Below are 19,712 nucleotides of genomic sequence, written 5' to 3'. Positions count from 1 at the left end.
AGCTCCTCCTACCCCACCTCCATTCCTGAGGAAGTTATACTCGAAACGTCGACTTCACCACCTCCTGGCTTGCTAAGTTATTCCAGCCTCCGCCTTGTCTACTTTTGATTCCAGCATCTGCAGTATTTTTTTTTGTCTGTAACTTGTTGCTCAGTGATAGCATTCTTGCTTCTGAGTCAAAAGGTCATAAGTTCAATTTCCACTTCCAGGCCTATACCATCAAATCAAATCTGGCAGCCTAGCATACAGCTGTCCCACCTCCCTATGAATTCCTCTGACTTACCTGAAATCTGCTACATGGATAAGCTAATCTCTTTCGGAACTACCTGTAGTCCCAGTGAAGGCCCCACTCAAGTATCGTTGATTGGTGTTTCAGAGCTAACAGCCAATGAAGGTGAAACTTTCTTTTCTCTGATGGGAGTGGGAAATACTCTTGATCTTAGGCAGGTAACACCCCACAGAGAAGTAAATGGTTCAAGGGCAGCCAGAGTTGGTGTTGATGCTTTCCCTATCAACCCTAAAATGGCAGGGTGGGAAGTTATGCCACTCAAAAAGTCCTGTCCCAAATTTCAAATGAGATTTTAATCAAGAACCACCCACTCTTCTCAAATCCATACACAGAAAAAAAATGGCATTACTTCAAACTCTACAACTGAATTTTCTTTCTTTAGTCCCTGCCAGAATGACCATGCAGTAGTACCAGGTGTGATGTTTGCACAGAACAAAATGGCACTATCAAGCCAAAAAGATGTTCTGTTTATCACACACATGAGTACTCTGGTAAATGAACTTCAGTGATGTGTAATGATGGGAATGTAAACAACACATCCCAAAGACTGGCAGATTGCATCAACAACATGGCCCTTCAGCTGTCTGCAACAGGCAAGGTACTGACTATACAAACCAGACTATGCTCGCAAAATCCAAAACATAGTGTTCAACATTCGATGTGATTCAATAATTAGGCAATATTTACTAAGTAATCCTGAGTATGGGATTGTGTTGACCTGCAGTTTAAAATTGTCAGTGGCTCTCAACGTGATGCACTTTCTATTGAGACAAAATATAAAATGAAAATATTTTACATAGATTGCTGAAAAAAAATTTTTAAAAGTTGCTGCAAAGCTAGACAATTAAAGTAAATACCAAAATGTTTTAACGCTTAAAAGGCTTAAAGGCTCCATCTCACATGAAGCACAAAGTCCAAGTACATTGTAAACAGATGGAAATCATACTGTGCTTAATTTAAATGCATTGCAATGTTTCATCGAAACCTGTGCCTGAGTTTGATGATGATACTTTCAATCAATTCAAATGCCGACCTAGAAGCTCCGATCAAAAGTGATAAAGATCCAGTGATATGGATCTGCAATTGATTTATCCAATTGCCAATTACTCATTCCATTCCAGTGACACTGAAAGGCCATATGGCAGGCTAGAAAACATACCTTAAGGCTTTCTTTATTTACTTTTAGCTTTATTGAAAGGGACTTAGCTAAGTGAGGCTGGAGAGTCATATTTCAACACATCGATTCAAAGCATATCAGTAAGGTATCCCTTATGGTTCTGTAGCCTTTATTTCCTGAATCTTAAGATACAATACAATGTTCACAAAGTAACTTAATGGCAAAGGTCAAGATTGAAGCGCTTGTGAATAAATGAGCAACAATAAAGGCATGTAAACAAAAACAAATATTGCAAGTCACATTTAAGCAGTGAAGATTTTTGCCTTGTTTGCATTTTGTTCCACCAATAGTTTTATAAATATATTTTATCATATCAGGTGACCATAGAGGTCATGGTTCCCATGATGCTTTAGAGAAGTATTATTTACAGGAAAAGGTCTAATCAGGGTGGCTAACTTTTAAGAAATAAATCCAAATGGACTTTGGCCTACTGGGGGTTAGGGTGGAGTAGTGGGGTGAAGGATGGTAGTTAGTGAGTGAGAGTTGGTAAGGTGTAAAGAGGAACTCCAGCATCTCACTAAGAGTAAGAACTTGCATGTATCCTATCAGCCTGGCAGTGCCACTTTCTCTGCATTTGCTTTTCTCCTTGAAGTCTCTAGCAGGAGCATGGAGAACCTTCGCAAGAGGGAAAAGGAAGCAAAGGCAGTGGAATATTAATTAATTTTCTTTCCTCCTCTCCCCTACACACACAATTCTTACCCCCTTCTACTCCATGGATACACAGTACTTAGTCCCCAACCCCCATTAAATACACAATAATTAGCCTCTTTTTGCCCCATTCCCACAAACAGTAATTAGCACTTCCTTCACCTCACACACACAGAATACAAAAAACAAAGAAAATTTACAGCCCAGGAACAGGCTCTTCGGCCCTCCAAGCCTAGGCTGTCTATCCACTGTCTAAACCTGTCACCCAATTCGTAAGCATCTGTATCCCTCTGCTCATGCCCACCTACTCATGCATCTATCCAAACACAGCTTAAATGAATCTACCGTTCCTGCCTCTACCACCTCTGCTGGCAACGCATTCCAGGCACCTACCATACTCTGTGTAAAGAATAATTAGCCCCCGTCTCCCTCCCCTTACACAAAATAGTTAGCCTCCTCTCACATACACAGTAAACAAGCCCCTCTTTCCCATCTCTCCAAACATACGGAAATTCGCACCCCTTCACCCACACACTGTAATTGTCATCTTCTCCCTCACAAATGTAGTATTTAGCCCCTCTCTACACCCACACAGAATTAAGTCCATATTTCTCTATTAATGTCCTATAGGGAAAGATACCTGTATTGGCACCTGGTCTTGTTTACACATGAGTCCAGAGCCACAGCAATGTTTCTGTCTCTTAAGTGTCCTCTGACATGGCCTAGCAAGCGGCTCAGCTGGATCAAATTACTACCAAATCGAAATGCAATGGAACTGGTTGGACCAACCAGCATCGACCTAGACATTAGATTTGACAAAGGCAAACACAGCACTATCAAAGCTGCAAAGTCCTCCTTGGGAGAATTATTTAGAGAAAAATAATATGCAGCTTGGAGGTGGAGGGCCCAGACGTTCAGAAAAGCAATTCTTCCACAGCTGGCTTCTTCTCAGCAGATGTCATCAGGAAGCTTGTGAAATCTGTAAGGCAAAAGAGTGGCAGAATAAAAATTGCTCACCAATGAGGCAAGAATAGGCAGTAATAAGACTGAATGCAGGCAAATAGGTCCCATGTCAATATCTAGTGAGATTCTTGACTTGCCATTCAAAAATTGAATGGAGAATCAGACTGTATTTTTTTGCGGTATTGAGATTCTCATTTTTCTGACCTCACCATATTTTCCCAACTGTCTTGCCATCGCTAATGTCTTCCAGAGGATGAGAAAATTCGGGTCAAAGTTTTCCATTATTCCTTGCATTGATTCACTGAATCCAAAACTGTTGCAGAGTGATGGGAATGAGCATTGTGTGCTGAAAATAATTCCAGATAACCGGTGCTTTGGGATTCCAGACTTTCAGCTTGGAAAGCAGGACAGATGGTGCCCTGGGGAAAATTTGTTTAGGCAATTGTTATGCATTAAAAATATGGGACAATCTGAAAAAACATAGGATTGGTTGATTATGACAATGTAGGTCCAGCAGGAGCAAAGTCACTGATGTGACCTAGCAATCACATGATCCAACGCAAAGGATCGCATGACGCTACACCAAAGATCCTGTTCCATTTCAATTTTTAAGTACCTTTTCAGCATTAGTAGCAATGTCTAAAAACTGATATAAAGAATTTGGGTCCAACACTGGTGCTCGTAGAGTTGATGCCGATAGTTGATCAACTCCCAGGGCAGTTGAACTCAGGGCCCTGAAAGTTACCATGCATTCAGTGTGCTTGCTGCTCACCAATATGCCAGCCGGCTCATTAAGGCCACTCCTTTTTATTATGTTTAGTCAAGCTTCCAATAATACAGCTGGTGTACTTGTGCTGTGCTTACTAACAGTTATCGTAAGACAGAGTTTATAAAAATACTTGCAATATTTTACCTGAATATTTTCATCATGAGCTTCTTTCACATTTGAGCAAGTTTTCTTTTGCAGTGTGATCTTTCCCCTGAGAGGGAAAGTCCTGACAGGAGAAACTTTGGGCAAAATGTTGCTGGAACCATGGCTGTGGGAATGGGAAGGGGGCATGGAGGGGTGCTGCTGGTAAAACAGCATAGATCCACATGGGGCCAGCTCCCTGATTAGACACAGGTTGAGGTTCTTGAGACACTCATTGTAATAGAGACTTCTTTTGGCTGTGGAATCAATGCTTTCAGATTTTGAGTGCCTCAGTAAGTTGCAGAGTAGTTAAGATCTGGAATCAGCCACAAGGATTGGCTGTGCAACAATCAGGGAGCTTGTCTACTTGGGTACTGATGTGGTTGAAGAGGCTGCAGCTGGGCAAAAGGGCACCTCATGTTTGCAGATGGTATTGCCCAGTTTAAAGGGTTTACAATCAGAGACTCAGCTTCATGGAGATGTCTGAGCACCAATGGCTGCTAGGACTGCATGTCTCTAGGCAGGTGGTGGTGGAGATGTGTGGCCTGCTAGAACAGAGGTTGACAGCAATAAGAGGTGGCATACACCCAATGCCCATCGTGTTAAGGGTGACGTTGTTGCTTTCAGCCTGTCCTCCTCAGCCTCCAAGGTTCCACATGTACCACCTTGTAACAGAAAGATGTATGGCTGATACAAGCCCTTTCTTCATTACCTTGTGCCTGCCTGAATGCTGTACATGTGCCTTTTAAATGAGGTATCATGGTAAGCTATTGCTGCAATGACCCAGCAACCACTCTTCAATGATTAGCTTCCCTGCTTGCTTCCCTTAAATGGCTCTTCCTCTTAAAATTGTTGAGGCCACCTGCCTGTACATGCTGATGATCCAGATATCATCTCTGACATATGGTCACCTGCCCAAAGCTAAAATACTGGCCTTTTGGTTGAAACCTAAGAATTTTCATTCTGGAGCACCGTACTACAGTGCCACAATGACATATGATGTAGACACTTACCACATCTTCTACAGCTGTGTTGCTTTAATTATGATAATGGCTGCCTTCAATCCATTAGTATTATTACAACTAGAGTACTTATGGCTTTATAATAATCACCCAACATATTAATAACATTAATATAATTTCAAAAGTGCAATCTATTGTAATTCCAAAGAATGTAATATAATTTGTTTTTGTTTGTTAGAGTCGGGACTATCAAGATTTTTATCCACTTTATCAGAATGTCAATCTTTTCATCATTAAGAGTAGATGCAATGTTCTATCTGGACAATATATCTTCTGTATCCTATGGGAATGATACTGTTGTGCTTATGTAATTCAGAAGCTGAGCTAGTGTCCCAGTAGGATAAAAGTTAAAATTCCATCTGGAAACATGGGAATTTAAATTGAATTTTCAACAGATGAGAATTTGGAGTGTTGCAAAACCATCTGTTTCACTAAAATCTTTATGAGAGTACCGAGACTGCAGTGGCTCAATAAGAAGGCCCATCACCACCTTATTATGTCAGCAGGGAGGAACTATTTAGTATTATCTTTTCCAGTCTCAGTTGCATCTTGATAATGAGAAATAAACCTCAAGCATTGTTGTGAATTTTCCATCTCTTACAGCAGCTAACCCAATGGCTTTGGTCTGTTCTTAACTTTGGGTATTTTATGTTACCTGTTATGAAATTTATATTTCCTAACAGCAATTAAGATTCTATTAATCCGTTTCCTGGCCTTGTGTTTAAAATGCAGGATGAGTGTACAGACCATCCGGAATGTGTTCAGTGTTGAAAATGGCTACCGTCTCTCAGATGATCAGATTGTAAACCACTTCCCCAACCATTACGAACTGACCAGGAAGGACTTGATGATTAAGAACATAAAGCGTTATCGCAAAGAACTTGAAAAAGAGGGAAGCCTCTTAGCAGAAAAGGATGAAAATGGAAAATATGTTCACTTAGGTATCTGAGTTGTATGTATATCCTATAGTCGTTTGCGAACAAGTGGCAAAATAATCTAACTTAATTAACAATATATTTAAAACAATTTATAGCTTTATGTTTTCATGGGTTGTAGGATAGCTAGGCATTTATTTCCATCTGTATAGACACTGATGTAGGTGCTGCTGAGCTGCCCTCTTAAAACATCACAATACTTTGGGTGTAAGGACACCTACCGTGTTTTTAAGAAGGTGTCCAACATTTTTCTCCAGTGACAGGAAATACAAAATACTTACAAATCAGGATGGTGTGTGACATGGAGGAGAATTTGCAGGTGATGGTATTTCCATGCAATTGCTGCCTTTTTCCTTCTAGGATAGGTGAGTTTGGAAGGTGCTGTGAGATAAGCATTGGTGAATTGTAGGTGGTACACACTGCTGATGAAGGGTTGAATGTTGAAAATGTTGAATGTGGTGCCAGTTAAGCAGGCTGCTCTGTCCTAGATGATATCAGGCTTCTTGCGCGTGTTGTTGGAGCTGCACTCATCCAGGCAAATGGAGATTAACCCATCACAATACTGACCTGTGCCTTGTTGATAGTAGATAGGCTCTGGGGAGACTGGAAGTAAGCTACCTGCTGCAGAATTCCAAGCCCCTGATCTGCTGTAATAGCTGCCATATTTAGATGGCTAAACTAATTCAGTTTCTTTTCAATGGTAACCCCAGGATGTTGATAGAAGAAGAGTCCTCAATGGTAAAGCGATCTACATTAAGAGGCAGTAGTTAGATTCTGTCTTGCTGGAATAGTCGTTGCCTTTTTTATGGAGCAGACCAACTCCCTCAAATATATTAAGAAAATGGTCTAGACCCTGACTTTTTCTTATTTTAAAGGTAAGTGTAAGGCATTGTATTCCAGATGCAATTCAATTGGTCAAACTACCAGGCTTGAAACAAAACATATTTCATTACTTAGCTCTCCTGGTTTCATTTCTTTCCATTTTTTTAGTTTTCTCTTTATATGGAATGCCTAAAGAACCAGTTATGACTGTTACTTCACTCTTTTCCTCATTGTTAATAATAATTCAAAACACTTGACTTTCAACTTGAGCCCTCCTCACTTTTACTACCTTAGCTTGAATTGCTTTGTGCATTGCGTTATGGAATTGCTCTTAGCAATGAGCTGAAAAAAGGCAGATGGAGTTCAATTTGGATAACTGTGAGGTATTGCATTTTGGTACAACAAACAAGGATAAGCCTTATACAGTTAATGGTAGGGCCTTGGATAGTGTTGCAGAACAGACCCTTTGGCCCTCGATGTTGTACTGACCTATGGAACCAATCTGAAGCCTATCTATCCTACACTATTCCATTTTCATCCATATGTCTGCGTGGGTTTCCTCCGGGTACTCCGGTTTCCTCCCACAGTCCAAAGATGTGCAGGTCAGGTGAATTGGCCATGCTAAATTGCCCATAGTGTTAGGTAAGGGGTAAATGTAGGGGTATGGGTGGGTTGCACTTTGGTGGGTCAGTGTGGACTTGTTGGGCCGAAGGGCCTGTTTCTGCACTGTAAGTAATCTAATCTAATGTTTATCCAATGAGCATTTAAATGCCCTTAAAGTTGGAGAGGCTACTACTGTTGCAGGCATTGCATTCCACACCCCTACTACTCTCTGAGTAAAGAAATTGCTTCTGACATCTATCCCATATCTATCACCCCAAAACTTAAAGCTATGTCCCCTCATGTTAGCCATTACCAAAGGAAAAAGGGTCTCACTGTCCACCCTATCTAACCCTCTGATTATCTTATGTCTCAATTAAGTCACCTCTCAAACTTCTTCTCTATTACAAAAACAGTCTTAAGTCCCTCAGCCTATCCTCATAAGACCTTCCTTCCATACCAGGCAACATCCTAGTAAATCTCTTCTGCACCATTTCCAAAGCTTCTGCATCTTTCCTACAATGCAATGACCAGAACTGTACACAATACTCCAAGTGTGACCACACCGGAGTTTTGTAAAGCTGAAAATGACCTCATGGCTCTGAAACTCAATCCCTTTAACAATAAAAGCTAACACATTGTATCTTAACAACTCTATCAACCTGGGTGGCACCTTTCAGGGGTCTGTGAATGTGGACACAGATCTCTCTGCTTGTCCACGCTACCAAGAATCTTACCATTAGCCCTGTACTCCTTATTCCTGTTGCTCTTTCAGAAGTGAATCATCTCATACTTTTCGACATTAAACCCCATTTGCCACCTCTCAGCCCAGCTCTGCAGCTAATTTATGTCCCTCTAACCTGCAACATCCTTCAACACTATCCACAACTCCACCGACCTCAGTGCCATCCTTTTTACTAACCCATCTTTCTATGCCCTCATCTAGGTATCCTGTATCCTAGCAACACAGCTCTTAGTTGGTCGTTCAATCCACTGTTACATTTTAAATTTTTCATTACTCTATGTGCTTGCTAATTCCCTGCCAGCCTTTCAACTCTCTTCAAGGCACATTACACCTACAACTTCATAACAGACACGCAGTAGCTGGTCCTTGAATAAGCTCCACATTTTAATTGTGCCCATCCCCTGCAGTTTCCTTCCCCACCCTATGCATTCTAAATCCTGCCTAATCGCATCATAATTGCCTTTCCCCCAGCAATAACTCTTGTCCTGCGGTATACACCTATCCCTTTCCATTGCTAAAGTAAACATAACTGAATTGTGGTCACTATCACCAAAGTGCTCAGCCACCTCCAAATCTAACACCTGCCCTGGCTCATTTCCCAGTATCAATTATAATGTGGCCTAACCCATTGTTGGCCTGTCTAAATATTGTGTCAGGAAATCATCCTGTACACATTGGACAAAAACTGACCCATCTAAAGTACTCAACTATAGTATTTCTAGTCAATATATGGAAAGTTAAAGTCCCCCATAACAATTACCCTGTTACTCATGTTCCTATTCAGAATTATCTTTGCTACCCTTTCTTCTACATCTCTGGAATTATTCAGTGGCCTATAAAAATCTCCCATTCCTGAAGAAGGGCTCATTCCCAAAACGTCGATTCTCCTGCTCCTTAAATGCTGCCTGACCTGCTGCGCTTTTCCAGCAACACATTTTCAGCTCTGATCTCCAGCATGTGCAGTCCTCACTTTCTCCTATAAAAATCTCCCAACAAGATGATCTCTTCTTTCCTGTTTCTAATCTCAGCCCATACTACCTCAGTAGAGAAGTCCTCAAATGTCCTTTCTGCCACCATAATACTGTCCTTAATTAAGAATGCCACCCCACCACCCCACCACCTTTACCACCTTCTCTGTTTTTACTGAAACATGTAAATCCCAGAATCTGCAACAGCCATTCCTGTCCCTGTTCTACCCATGTCTCTGAAATGGTTAAAACATAGAAGTCCCAGGTACCAACCCATGCTGCAAGTTCACCCACCTATTCCAGATGCTCCTGGTGTTGAAGTAGACACACTTCTAACCACCTTCCTGCTTGCCAAGTGAACTCTTGGAACCTGATTTCTGACCTCACTGCTGTCAACCTCCTGGACACTGAAAGTACAATTTCAGTTCCCATCCCCTGCTGAATTAATTTAAACCCTCCCGAAGAGCATTAGCAAATCTCCCCCCAAAGGATATTGGTACCTCTTTGGTTCAAGTAAAGACCATTCAGTTTGTAGAGGTCCCACCTATTCCAGAATGATCCCTAATTATCCAAGTATCTGAAACCCTCCCTCCTGCAACATCCCTGTAGCCATGTGTTCGAATCCTCTCTCTCCCAATCCTTGCCTTGCTAGCATGTGGCATGGACAACAAACCGTGCTTCCATCCTAACTCCCTGAATTTCTACCTTAAATACCCATCCTTTTTCCTATCTATGTTGTTAGTGTCTGTGTGGACTATGAATGGGACTGCTCTCCCTCCTCCTCAAGGATCCCGAAAACACGATCCAAGACGTCATGAACCATGACACCTGAAGGCAACACACCAACTGTGAATCTCCCTCGTTCCCACAGAACCTCCTATCTCTCTCCTTAACTATAGAGTCCCCAATGATCAATGCTCTGCTCATCTCCCCACTTCCCTTCTGAGCAACAGGGACAGACTCTATGCCAGAGACCTGTACCCCTTGGCTTACCCCTGGTAAGTCATCCTCCTCAACAATATCCAAATATTGAGGATAACAGCCACAGGGGATCCCTGCACTGCCAGTTCCCTTTCTGTCCCCTGACTATAACCCATCTGCCTTTTTTTTGCACCTGAGGTGTGACTACCTCCCTATTACTCATCTCAATAACCCCGTTCGCCTCCTGAATGATCCAAAGTTCATCCAGCTCCAGCTCCAGTTCCCTAACGCGGTTTTTGAGGAGCTGGAGTTGGGTGCACTTCCCGCAGATCAGTCAGCAGGGACACTATTAGTCACCCTTACCTCCCACTTTCTGCAGGAGGAACAATTAACTGCCCTAACCACCATTCCCACTGTTCTAAATTCCCGAAGAGACTGTAGAAAAATATAGAGTGAGAAAGAACTAGTTACGTTATCAATCTGGGGCACAGAACCTTTTCTTTTGGTTAGAGCAGGGGGATGGGTGGAAGACACCATCTAAGTAGTGTTTCGGGTGATGCAACCACACAAATATATTACTTCACTTAGTCAGCTGTCCTGTGTCTGCTCCTGTTCAGGATGCGCTCCGCCTATTCATGGGGTAAGTTTTAAAATCAGTAATTCACCTTCCTGTCAGCCCCCTGGTCGACTCTCCCACTCTTCCAGCTGCTGAAACAAAAATGGAGGGCCCCGGCGCTCAAATGTGTTTTTAAATCAGTGATTCACCTTCCTGTCAGGTACATAATTCTTTGAAATTTGCATCACATGTAGACAGGGTGGTTTAAAAAGGTGTTTAGCATGCTTGCCTTCAATGCTCAGCCCTTTGAGTATAAGAGCTGGGAAGTCATGTTGAGGTTGTATAGGACATTGGTGAAGTCGTACAGGACATTGGTGAGGCCACTTCTAGAAAGCTGTGTCCAGTTCTGGTCACCCAGTTATAGGAAGGATATAAAACATAGGACATAGAACAATACAGCACAGAACAGGCCCTTCGGCCCACGATGTTGTGCTGAACATTTGTCCTAGCTTAAGCACCTATCCATGTACCTGTCCAATTGCTGCTTAAAGGTCACCAATGATTCTGACTCTGTCACTCCCACAGGCAGTGCATTCCATGTCCCCACCACTCTCTGGGTAAAGAACCTACCCCTGACATCCCCCCTATACCTTCCACCCTTCACCTTAAATTTATGTCCCCTTGTAACACTCTGTTGTACCCGGAGAAAAAGTCTCTGACTGTCTACTCTATCTATTCCCCTGATCATCTTATAAACCTCTATCAAGTCATCCCTCATCCTTCGACGTTCCAATGAGAAAAGGCCTAGCACTCTCAACATATCCTCGTACGACCTATTCTCCATTCCAGGCGACATCCTGGTAAATCTCCTCTGCACCCTCTCCAAAGCTTCCACAACTTTCCTAAAGTGAGGTGACCAGAACTGCACACAGTACTCCAAAAGTGGCCTTATCAAGGTCCTGTACAGCTGCAACATCACCTCACGACTCTTGAATTCAATCCCTCTGCTAATGAACGCTAATACACCATAGGCCTTCTTACAAGCTCTACCCACCTGAGTGGCAACTTTCAAAGATCTGTGAACATAGACCCCAAGATCCCTCTGCTCCTCCACCTTACTAAGAACCCTACCGTTAACCCTGTATTCCGCATTCTTATTTGTCCTTCTAAAATGGACAACCTCACACTTGACAGGGTTGAATTCCATCTGCCACTCGTCAGCCCAGCTCTGCATCATATCTAAGTCCCTTTGCAGCCGACAACAGCCCTCCTCACTATCCACAACTCCATCAATCTTCGTATTGTCTGCAAATTTACTGACCCAACCCTTCGACTCCCTATTCCAAGTCATTAATAAAAATTACAAACAGCAGGGGACCCAGAACTGATCCCTGCAGAACTCCACTTGTAACTGGGCTCCAGACTGAATATTTACCATCTAACACTACTCTCTGACTTTGACTGGTTAGCCAGTTCTCTATCCAACTGGCCAAAGTTCCCACTATCCCATGCCTCCTGACTTTCCGCATAAGCCTACCATGGGGAACCTTATCAAATGCCTTACTAAAATCCATGTACACTACATCCACTGCTCTACCCTCATCCACATGCTTGGTCACCTCCTCAAAGAATTCAATAAGACTTGTAAGGCAAGACCTACCCCTCACAAATCCATGCTGGCTGTCCCTAATCAAGCAATGTCTTTCCAGATACTCATAAATCCTATCCCTCAGTACCTTTTCCATGAATTTGTCTACCACCGAAGTAAGACTAACTGGCCTGTAATTCCCGGGGTTATCCCTATTCCCTTTTTTGAAGAGGGGCACAACATTCACCACTCTCCACTCCCCTGGTATCACCCCAGTTGACAGTGAAGACGAAAAGATCATTGCCAACGGCTCTGCAATTTCCTCTCTTGCTTCCCACATAATCCTAGGATATATCCCGTCAGGATGAGGGATATGATTAAACAGGAAGATTTGAGTTATAAAGAAAGGCTGGATATAGTTGGACTTTTTTAAGTGGAGTGTAGGAGGTTGAGCGGTGACCTTATAGAAGTTTATAAAATAATGAGAGGTATAGATAGAGTTAATAGAAGTTGCCTTTTTCCTAGGCTGGGGGATTTCAAGACTAGGGGGCACATTGTTAAGGTGAGAGAAGAGAGTCATAGAGTCGTAGAGATGTACAGCATGGAAACAGACTCTTCAGTCCAACTCATCCATGCCGACCAGATATCCCAACCCAATCTAGTCCCACCTGCCAGCATCCTGCCCATATTGCTTAAAAAGATATGAGGGGCATTTTGTTTTACATAGAGGGTGACTTGCAAACTTCCTAAGGAAGTGATGCATGTGAGTACAATTACAACATTTAAAAGACATTTGGATAAATCCATGAACAGTAAAGGTTTGGAGGGATATGGGCCAGGACCAATTCAATTTGAAATTCTGTTCAGCGTGGACTGGTTGGACTGAAGAATCTATTTCTGTGGTGTATTATCTCTATGACTCTGATACCAGCCTAGCTCAACTGAAATCTGTCTTGATGGAACTGTTCCTTCTTATTCAATGGCTGAAATTGAGCTCTTCTTTCCCACACTGTTCCTCAAGTCAGATGTTTCCTTCTTAATCTTCTTCTCCTTGTGGAGATTAACACATGGTTCGGATAATAATCCAGAGTTTATATCCTTTGGATTCTAACTCCTGGTACTTTCTGAACAGTATCCTTTGCTTATTCTTCCCTAAGTTGTTGGTCCCAACATGGAATACAACAGCGTGATCCTTTCTAAGCCAGTTTGAAAGAAGTTCAACATATACATAACTCTCACATAACTGCTGTTGCAAGGTACTTGTGCATTCTGGCTGTCCTTCCATCAATCTCAAGACTTCACAGGCATCAAGTACCTGCTGCATAGGATCCATTGCTGTCAATCCTTGTTCCCTCCTTTAGCCTTACCATACTACTATCATGTGGAGGTGCCAGTGTTGAACTGGGATGGACAAAGTTAAAACTCACACATCACCAGGTTATAGTTCAACAGGTTTATTTGGAAGTACTAGTTTTCAGAGTGCTACTCCTTCATCAGGTAGCTGTGGAGCAGGATCATAAGTCAGAATTTATAGCACAAGATTACAGTGTCATGCAACTGATATGATATATTGAACAAACATAGATTGCTGTTAAGTCTTTTATCTTTTAGAATGGATTGCAGGTTTCATCATAGTTACAACCTGCAGCCCTGCAACTCTGCAGCAAACCTGCAACCCACTCTAAAAGATGAAAAACTTAACAGCAATCTCGGTTTGGATATGGGCCGGGTGCTGGCAGGTGGGACTAGATTGGGTTGGGATATCTGGTGGGCATGGATGGGTTGGACCAAAGGGTCTGTTTCCATGCTGTACATCTCTATGACTCTATATCATATCAGTTGCATGACATTGTGATCTTCTACAATAAATTCTGTGTCTTATGATCCTGCCCCACTAGCCTCTTGACGAAGGAGCAGCGCTCCGAAAGCTAGTGCTTCCAAATAAACCTGGTGGACTATAACCTGGTGTTGTGTGATTTTTAACTTTGTAGACATTATCAGATGCATCAACCCCATTCTAAGTAAATCTCATTTGAAGGTGTGACCAAACTCTAGAGCAAATTGTCCCAAAATCATTTCCCCTCCTTAATGTGGTAGAGATTCTTCAACTTTGTCATCCAGTTCTGCAATCCAAAACCTGAATGCTTCAAAGCAGATATGGCTATTGCAGGTCTGTTCATCAAGGCCAGGCTCGCTGCCCACAAATACCTACACCGTGTAGTACAGATAATGAAATGGCTGATTATTTATATCCACTTTGCAGTTTTATTCTTCTTCTGCACATTTGCATACATTAAGCATTAAAATATTTGGAAAAATCATCTCAAGTTGGGAGGCAAAAAGCAGCACATTCTTCCCATGCTGCATTATATTCCTAATCTCACTAAATCCCCAACTTTAACACCTCTTTATGTCACATTCCCATTAATGAAGATTTAGCCTGACCATCCTGCTTCCAACAAGTACACCAGACTGGCCTTGCATTGAGTGCTTAATATGTGGAGGAATTATTAATTAGTGTGAGCATTAGCATTTGTTTTTATTCATTCATGCAACAGCCTAGACAAATCAAAGCTTCGGCTGAAAATTGGCGAGTAACAGTTGTGCCGCACAAATGCCAGTTATAGACTTAAATTTAGAAGGGACACAAAAAATTTGGATATCTCCAATCAAGGCAGCAAATCTGAATAGTGTGCCAAATTAACTGAAGAGATTACAAACAGTGCAAATTATGTCAACTAAATAGCCAGAGCAGGGTAGAAAAAACCTATAACGTTTACTGGAACAATCTTGTTGAGGCATGTAAGGTCCTGACAAAACATGACAAGGTGGATGCTGAAAGAATGAGACACAGTAAGTAGAGGATATGGGTCTTCCACTTAAGCTAAAGGTGATAAAGTCTTTTCTATCAGAGGTTTATTAGGTCAATGGATCTCTAGAGAGTAGTGGAGGCAGGGTGATTGAATATTTTTAAGGCAGAGTTAGACAGATTCTTGGCTGACAAAGATATTGAAGGTAGGCAGGAACATGAAGTTAAGGTCACAATCAGACTAGCTATAATCTTACTGAATGGGAGGATGCTCCAAATTGCTAATGGCCTATTTTGCTACTAGTTTGTATATACAAATGTATGGATTGTTTTTCCCTCACAAACTTTCTCCCTTCCTTTCCTGAAGATGGTTGGTTATAGTTCCACTGACAAAGATTCCTGAGTGGCCACTCTTCAAGTGTGAGCTTTGGGAGATGAGTGGAAGTTGGATTGTAGAGCATCCAACTGTCACCTGCTATCGCCCAGCAGTTACTGATTGAGTTTTCCCAATGTTTAACTGAGAGCAAATTGAAGGTTGAACATTTCTCAGGTCCATGCCAGGCTGTGCAGTTTTTGAAATAGACCATCAGGGAACAACAGTTACAATTCTACCCAATATAATAATTAAGGAACCAATCTATCTTAGTTTGATGAAGTGAACACTTTATGATGGAGCTGCATGATTGGCTTTTCCGGATGGTGATTTGTTAATGCAGTCTGGTTAATTATTACTGCACTGCTTCAGTCAGTTTGTGGAAACGTACTTTGTTGGGAAAAGTACTGTGCTTTTAGTAATGATGTAGTTTGACACTGCAGGTGTGCTGGTCAATCTTTGCGGTCAATCGCTGTTTGCTTGTCATATTATGCAAATTCTAAATTCTGTTATCCTTAAAATGAATCTCCCCATCTAGTGACTTAATTTATAATTTACTGAGCATAGACAAAACCAATGACCTGGAAATTGAGCTCCGTAGCATCTGAGATGTTAAAGCAGCTTGTTAACTTTTCAATATTCTGAACCATGACCATGATGAGCAGGAGAGAATGGCTTTTTTCTGACCTCAGCACTAAGAGAGGAGGCAGCAAGTTTAAAAAGAAACAAAAAAACAGGAAGTGTGAGTAAAGCAGAATCTGTGGAGAGAAAGCTGAGTTAATATTTTAGGTCCAGTTACCCTTCTTCCGAACCGACTGTGGCTAGGATAAGGTGGGTATATATGCTAAAGATGGGGTGGGGAGAGGGACAAGGAGTAAATGAAAGGGGGAGATGGAGCCGAGAGAGAGAGAAAGAGAGATAGAGAACTAGCTGCACAGACAAAGGAATTGGGGAAGGTCTGTATGGGAGAATGAATATCTGGTAATAGGGACCATTAGGAGCCGACAATAGGTTGCTTATGGTAGCAGCCCATGTGATGACAAGGCCTGGTGTGTGGGGATTAGGGTAAGAACATGGCAGAAGGTGCTCAAGCACTAAAACTGTTGAACTCCATATTGAGTCCAGAGAGCTGCAGGGTTCCCAAGGGGAAAATGAGGTGCTGTTCTTCCAATTTGTGCTGAGCTTCGCTGGAGCATTGCAGAATGTCTGAGACAGAAATGTTGACCAGGGAACATGGCGATATGTTAAAGTATCAGGCAACAGGGAAATCAGATTCATTTTAGTGGACTGAGTGTAGGTGTTCTGGGAAGTGGTCACCCAGTCTGCACTTCATCTCCCCAATGTAGAGGAGACCACATTTTGAGCAGTGAATGCAGTAGATTACATTGAGTGTCTGGGGTGATCCAAGGCTAAATGTCCTTGACCGCACTCACACAGACCTCTCCCTCCCTCTTTCACACAAAGCACACCCACTCTCTCTCTCCCAAATCTCACACACACACACACACTCTCACTCTCACTCTCACTCTCTCTCCCCCATACACACGCGCGCAAACACAGGTAAACCCATGGGGTGAATTTCCATTTGCAGATACATTCTATTTTGTTCAAAAAGCACACAATCTATAGGCAGTCAATGTGACATTTTATAAATACCTACTTTGGAAATAAAACCAGTCTGATTCATGGATGGGACACAGACAGACTCTATCTTCACATCTATAATGCATTGTCTGAGCTGTGATGTCACCTTTCTTTTAATATACTGATCAAGCCTTCAGTTATCTTGGGGCAATGGATTGAAAGAAATTCTGGGATTTACATATTCATGAGTTTAAACCTGCATCCCCATTCTAAGTGATTAAAGGATTAACAGCAATCTAGGTTTGTTTAATACATTGCATCAATTGTATAATACTTTGATCTTTTACTTATACATTCTGTGTCCTATGTCCTATTAGCTCTCTGACAAAGGAGCAGCGCTCCAAATGCATGTACTTTCAAATTAACCTGTCGAACTATAACCTGGTGTTGTGTGATTTTTAACTTTGTCCAGCCCAGTCCAACACCAGCACCTCCACATCATTACATGTAGTAGTAATGGGGAATAGTATAGGTAGGGAAAAGATGCCGTTACCTGCAGCAAAGACTGTGCCCTACAAGCAGTGTTGTCTACCTGGTGCCACGCTTCAGGGCATTTTTTCTGGGCTGGAGAGGAACTTGGGGCAGAAATGTAAGAATCCATTTGTCATGGTCCATGTAGGTAGGTAGGACCAGGAAACAGGCTCTGCTGAGGGATTGCAAGTATCTCTTGGAAGTAAATTAGAAACATGAACAACATGGTAATAATTTCTAAAGTGCTTCCTGACTCACATGCAAATTGGCATAGGCTAAAGAAATTTAGAGAGGAAAATACTTGGCTCAAGTATTGGTGTGGCAGAAATGCATTGCAATTTATTAAGCACTGGTAACAGGCTTGGGGAAAGATGGAGCCCATTGGGAAGGGCTTCACTTGAAAGTGCTGGGATATGTGTCCTGGTGAATCATGCAACTAGAGATTTAGATAGAGCTTTAAGTCAATTATTGAGGAGAGATTCAAATGAAGGAAAGAGAACGCAGATGTACAGGGTAGTGAAAAACTGAAACATGTGTCAGTGAGAGAGAGAAAGAAACCTACACTCCTGTCCGACACAGCAGTGAATCCTGATGAAGGGCTCTGGCCTGAAATGTCGAATTTTCTGTTCCTTGGATGCTGCCTAACCTGCTGTGCTTTAACCAGCAACACATTTACAGCAGTGAATCTGCACAGCTACTGCCTTTGCTGTTTGAGTTCAAGTATTCCTGGACATCGGAGTGTCTCTAAGAAAAATAAACAGACAGTGACATTCACAGCTGACCTGAGAGGAACATGTGTGGGAGATATCACAGCACAAGAGCAGATAAGTGCATGGTTTTTAAGTGTAACCTTGCTGTCTTTTTGAATAGTGAGTAGAGTGGGTTGTTTTTGGTTATATGTTTTACTGAGATCTGTCTCGATTAAAATTTGAAAATATAGGTACAAAGTTAGCCTGGAGCAGTGTTGTTTAGAGCAGTGAGGCTGCTATTTTCTGGAGATTGTCAAGGTACAAAGATGGCCTTTAGGAGAGTGAAGTGCTGTTCCTGTCAGATGTGGGAGATTAGGGAAAATTTCCATGTTACTGATGATTATGTCTGCGGTAAGTGTGTTTGGTTGTGAATCCGATGAGATCACATGGTTCGGTTGGAGATGCAGCTCGAGGCAATGAGGAATTTACAGGAGTTGGGGGTGTGAATGGATGGCAGTTATAGCAAGGGAGAAAAACTGCAGATACAGTCAGATAGATGGGTTACCGTCAGTAAAGGTAGGAGAGAGAAGCAGGTAGTGCAGGAGTCTCTCAAACAGGTGTGCTGTTTTGGAAAATATAAGGGGTGATGGACTCTCAGGGTAACATAGCACAAACAACTGAGGTTCTGATACCAAGTTTGGCTCTAAAGTAACAAGAGGTACTTCGGGTTCCAAGTGATCGATTGTGACAGGGACTCTCTAGTCAGAGGCACAGACGGACATTTCTGTGGCCAACAGCAAGAAATCAGAATGGTACGTTGCCTCCCTGGTGCCAGGATCAAGGATATCTTGGAGTCAATGCAGAATATTCTCAAAGGGGAGTGCAACCAACAGGAAGTCATTGTACACATTGAAACAAAACAACATAGAAAGGGAAAAGGATGTGATTCTGAAGGGAGAGTATAGGAAGTTAGGCAGGAGTTTAAAAAGCAGGACCTCGAGAGTAGTAATGCCTAGATTACTCCAGGTGCTACGAGCTTGTGAGGGTGGGAATAGGAGGATAGAGCAGATGAATGTGTGGCTGAGGAGCTGATGCAGGGGAGAAAGGTTCACATTTTTGGATAATTGGAATCTCTTTTGGGGTAGACGTGACCGGTGTAAGAAGGACGCATTACCCCAGAATTGGAAGGGGACTAATATACTGGCAGGGAGATTTACTGGAGCTGCTCAAGAGGATTTAAGCTAGTAAGGTGTGGGGGTGGGACTCGGGAAGATAGTGAGGAAAGAGATCAATCAAAGGAGTGAGTCAAACAGTCAGGGCAGGCAGGGACAAAGTGTGAGAATGAGGTAAGTTAAACTGCATTTATTTCAATGCAAGAGGCCTAACAAGGAAGGCAGATGAACCCAGGGCATAGTGAGGAACATGGGACTGGGAAATCATAGCAATTACAAAGATGTGGCTCAGGGATGGAAGGAATGGCAGCTTAATGATCCAGGATAAAAATGCTACAGGAAGGATAGAAAATGGGGTAAGAGAGGAATGGGAGTGGCGTTTTTGATAAGGGATAACATTATGGCTGTAC

General features: G+C 42.3%; 1 protein-coding gene across 1 annotated transcript in view; it reads left to right on the top strand.

Moving 5' to 3' along the window:
• The window catches only part of LOC132824736 (polyglutamylase complex subunit TTLL1-like), a 71,900-nt gene that overhangs the window by 16,014 nt on the left and 36,174 nt on the right, over positions 1–19,712 (top strand). Inside the window, exon 2 of the mRNA XM_060839416.1 lies at positions 5,742–5,950. Coding sequence (XP_060695399.1) covers positions 5,742–5,950 — 209 coding nt within the window. The remainder of the gene's footprint in view (positions 1–5,741; positions 5,951–19,712) is intronic.

The sequence above is a fragment of the Hemiscyllium ocellatum genome, chromosome 19 (genome assembly GCF_020745735.1).
Source record: "Hemiscyllium ocellatum isolate sHemOce1 chromosome 19, sHemOce1.pat.X.cur, whole genome shotgun sequence".
Classification (NCBI taxonomy): Eukaryota; Metazoa; Chordata; class Chondrichthyes; order Orectolobiformes; family Hemiscylliidae; genus Hemiscyllium; species Hemiscyllium ocellatum.
The sequence above is the reverse complement of the archived record's forward strand: the minus strand, read 5'-3'. Positions and strand labels throughout refer to the sequence as shown.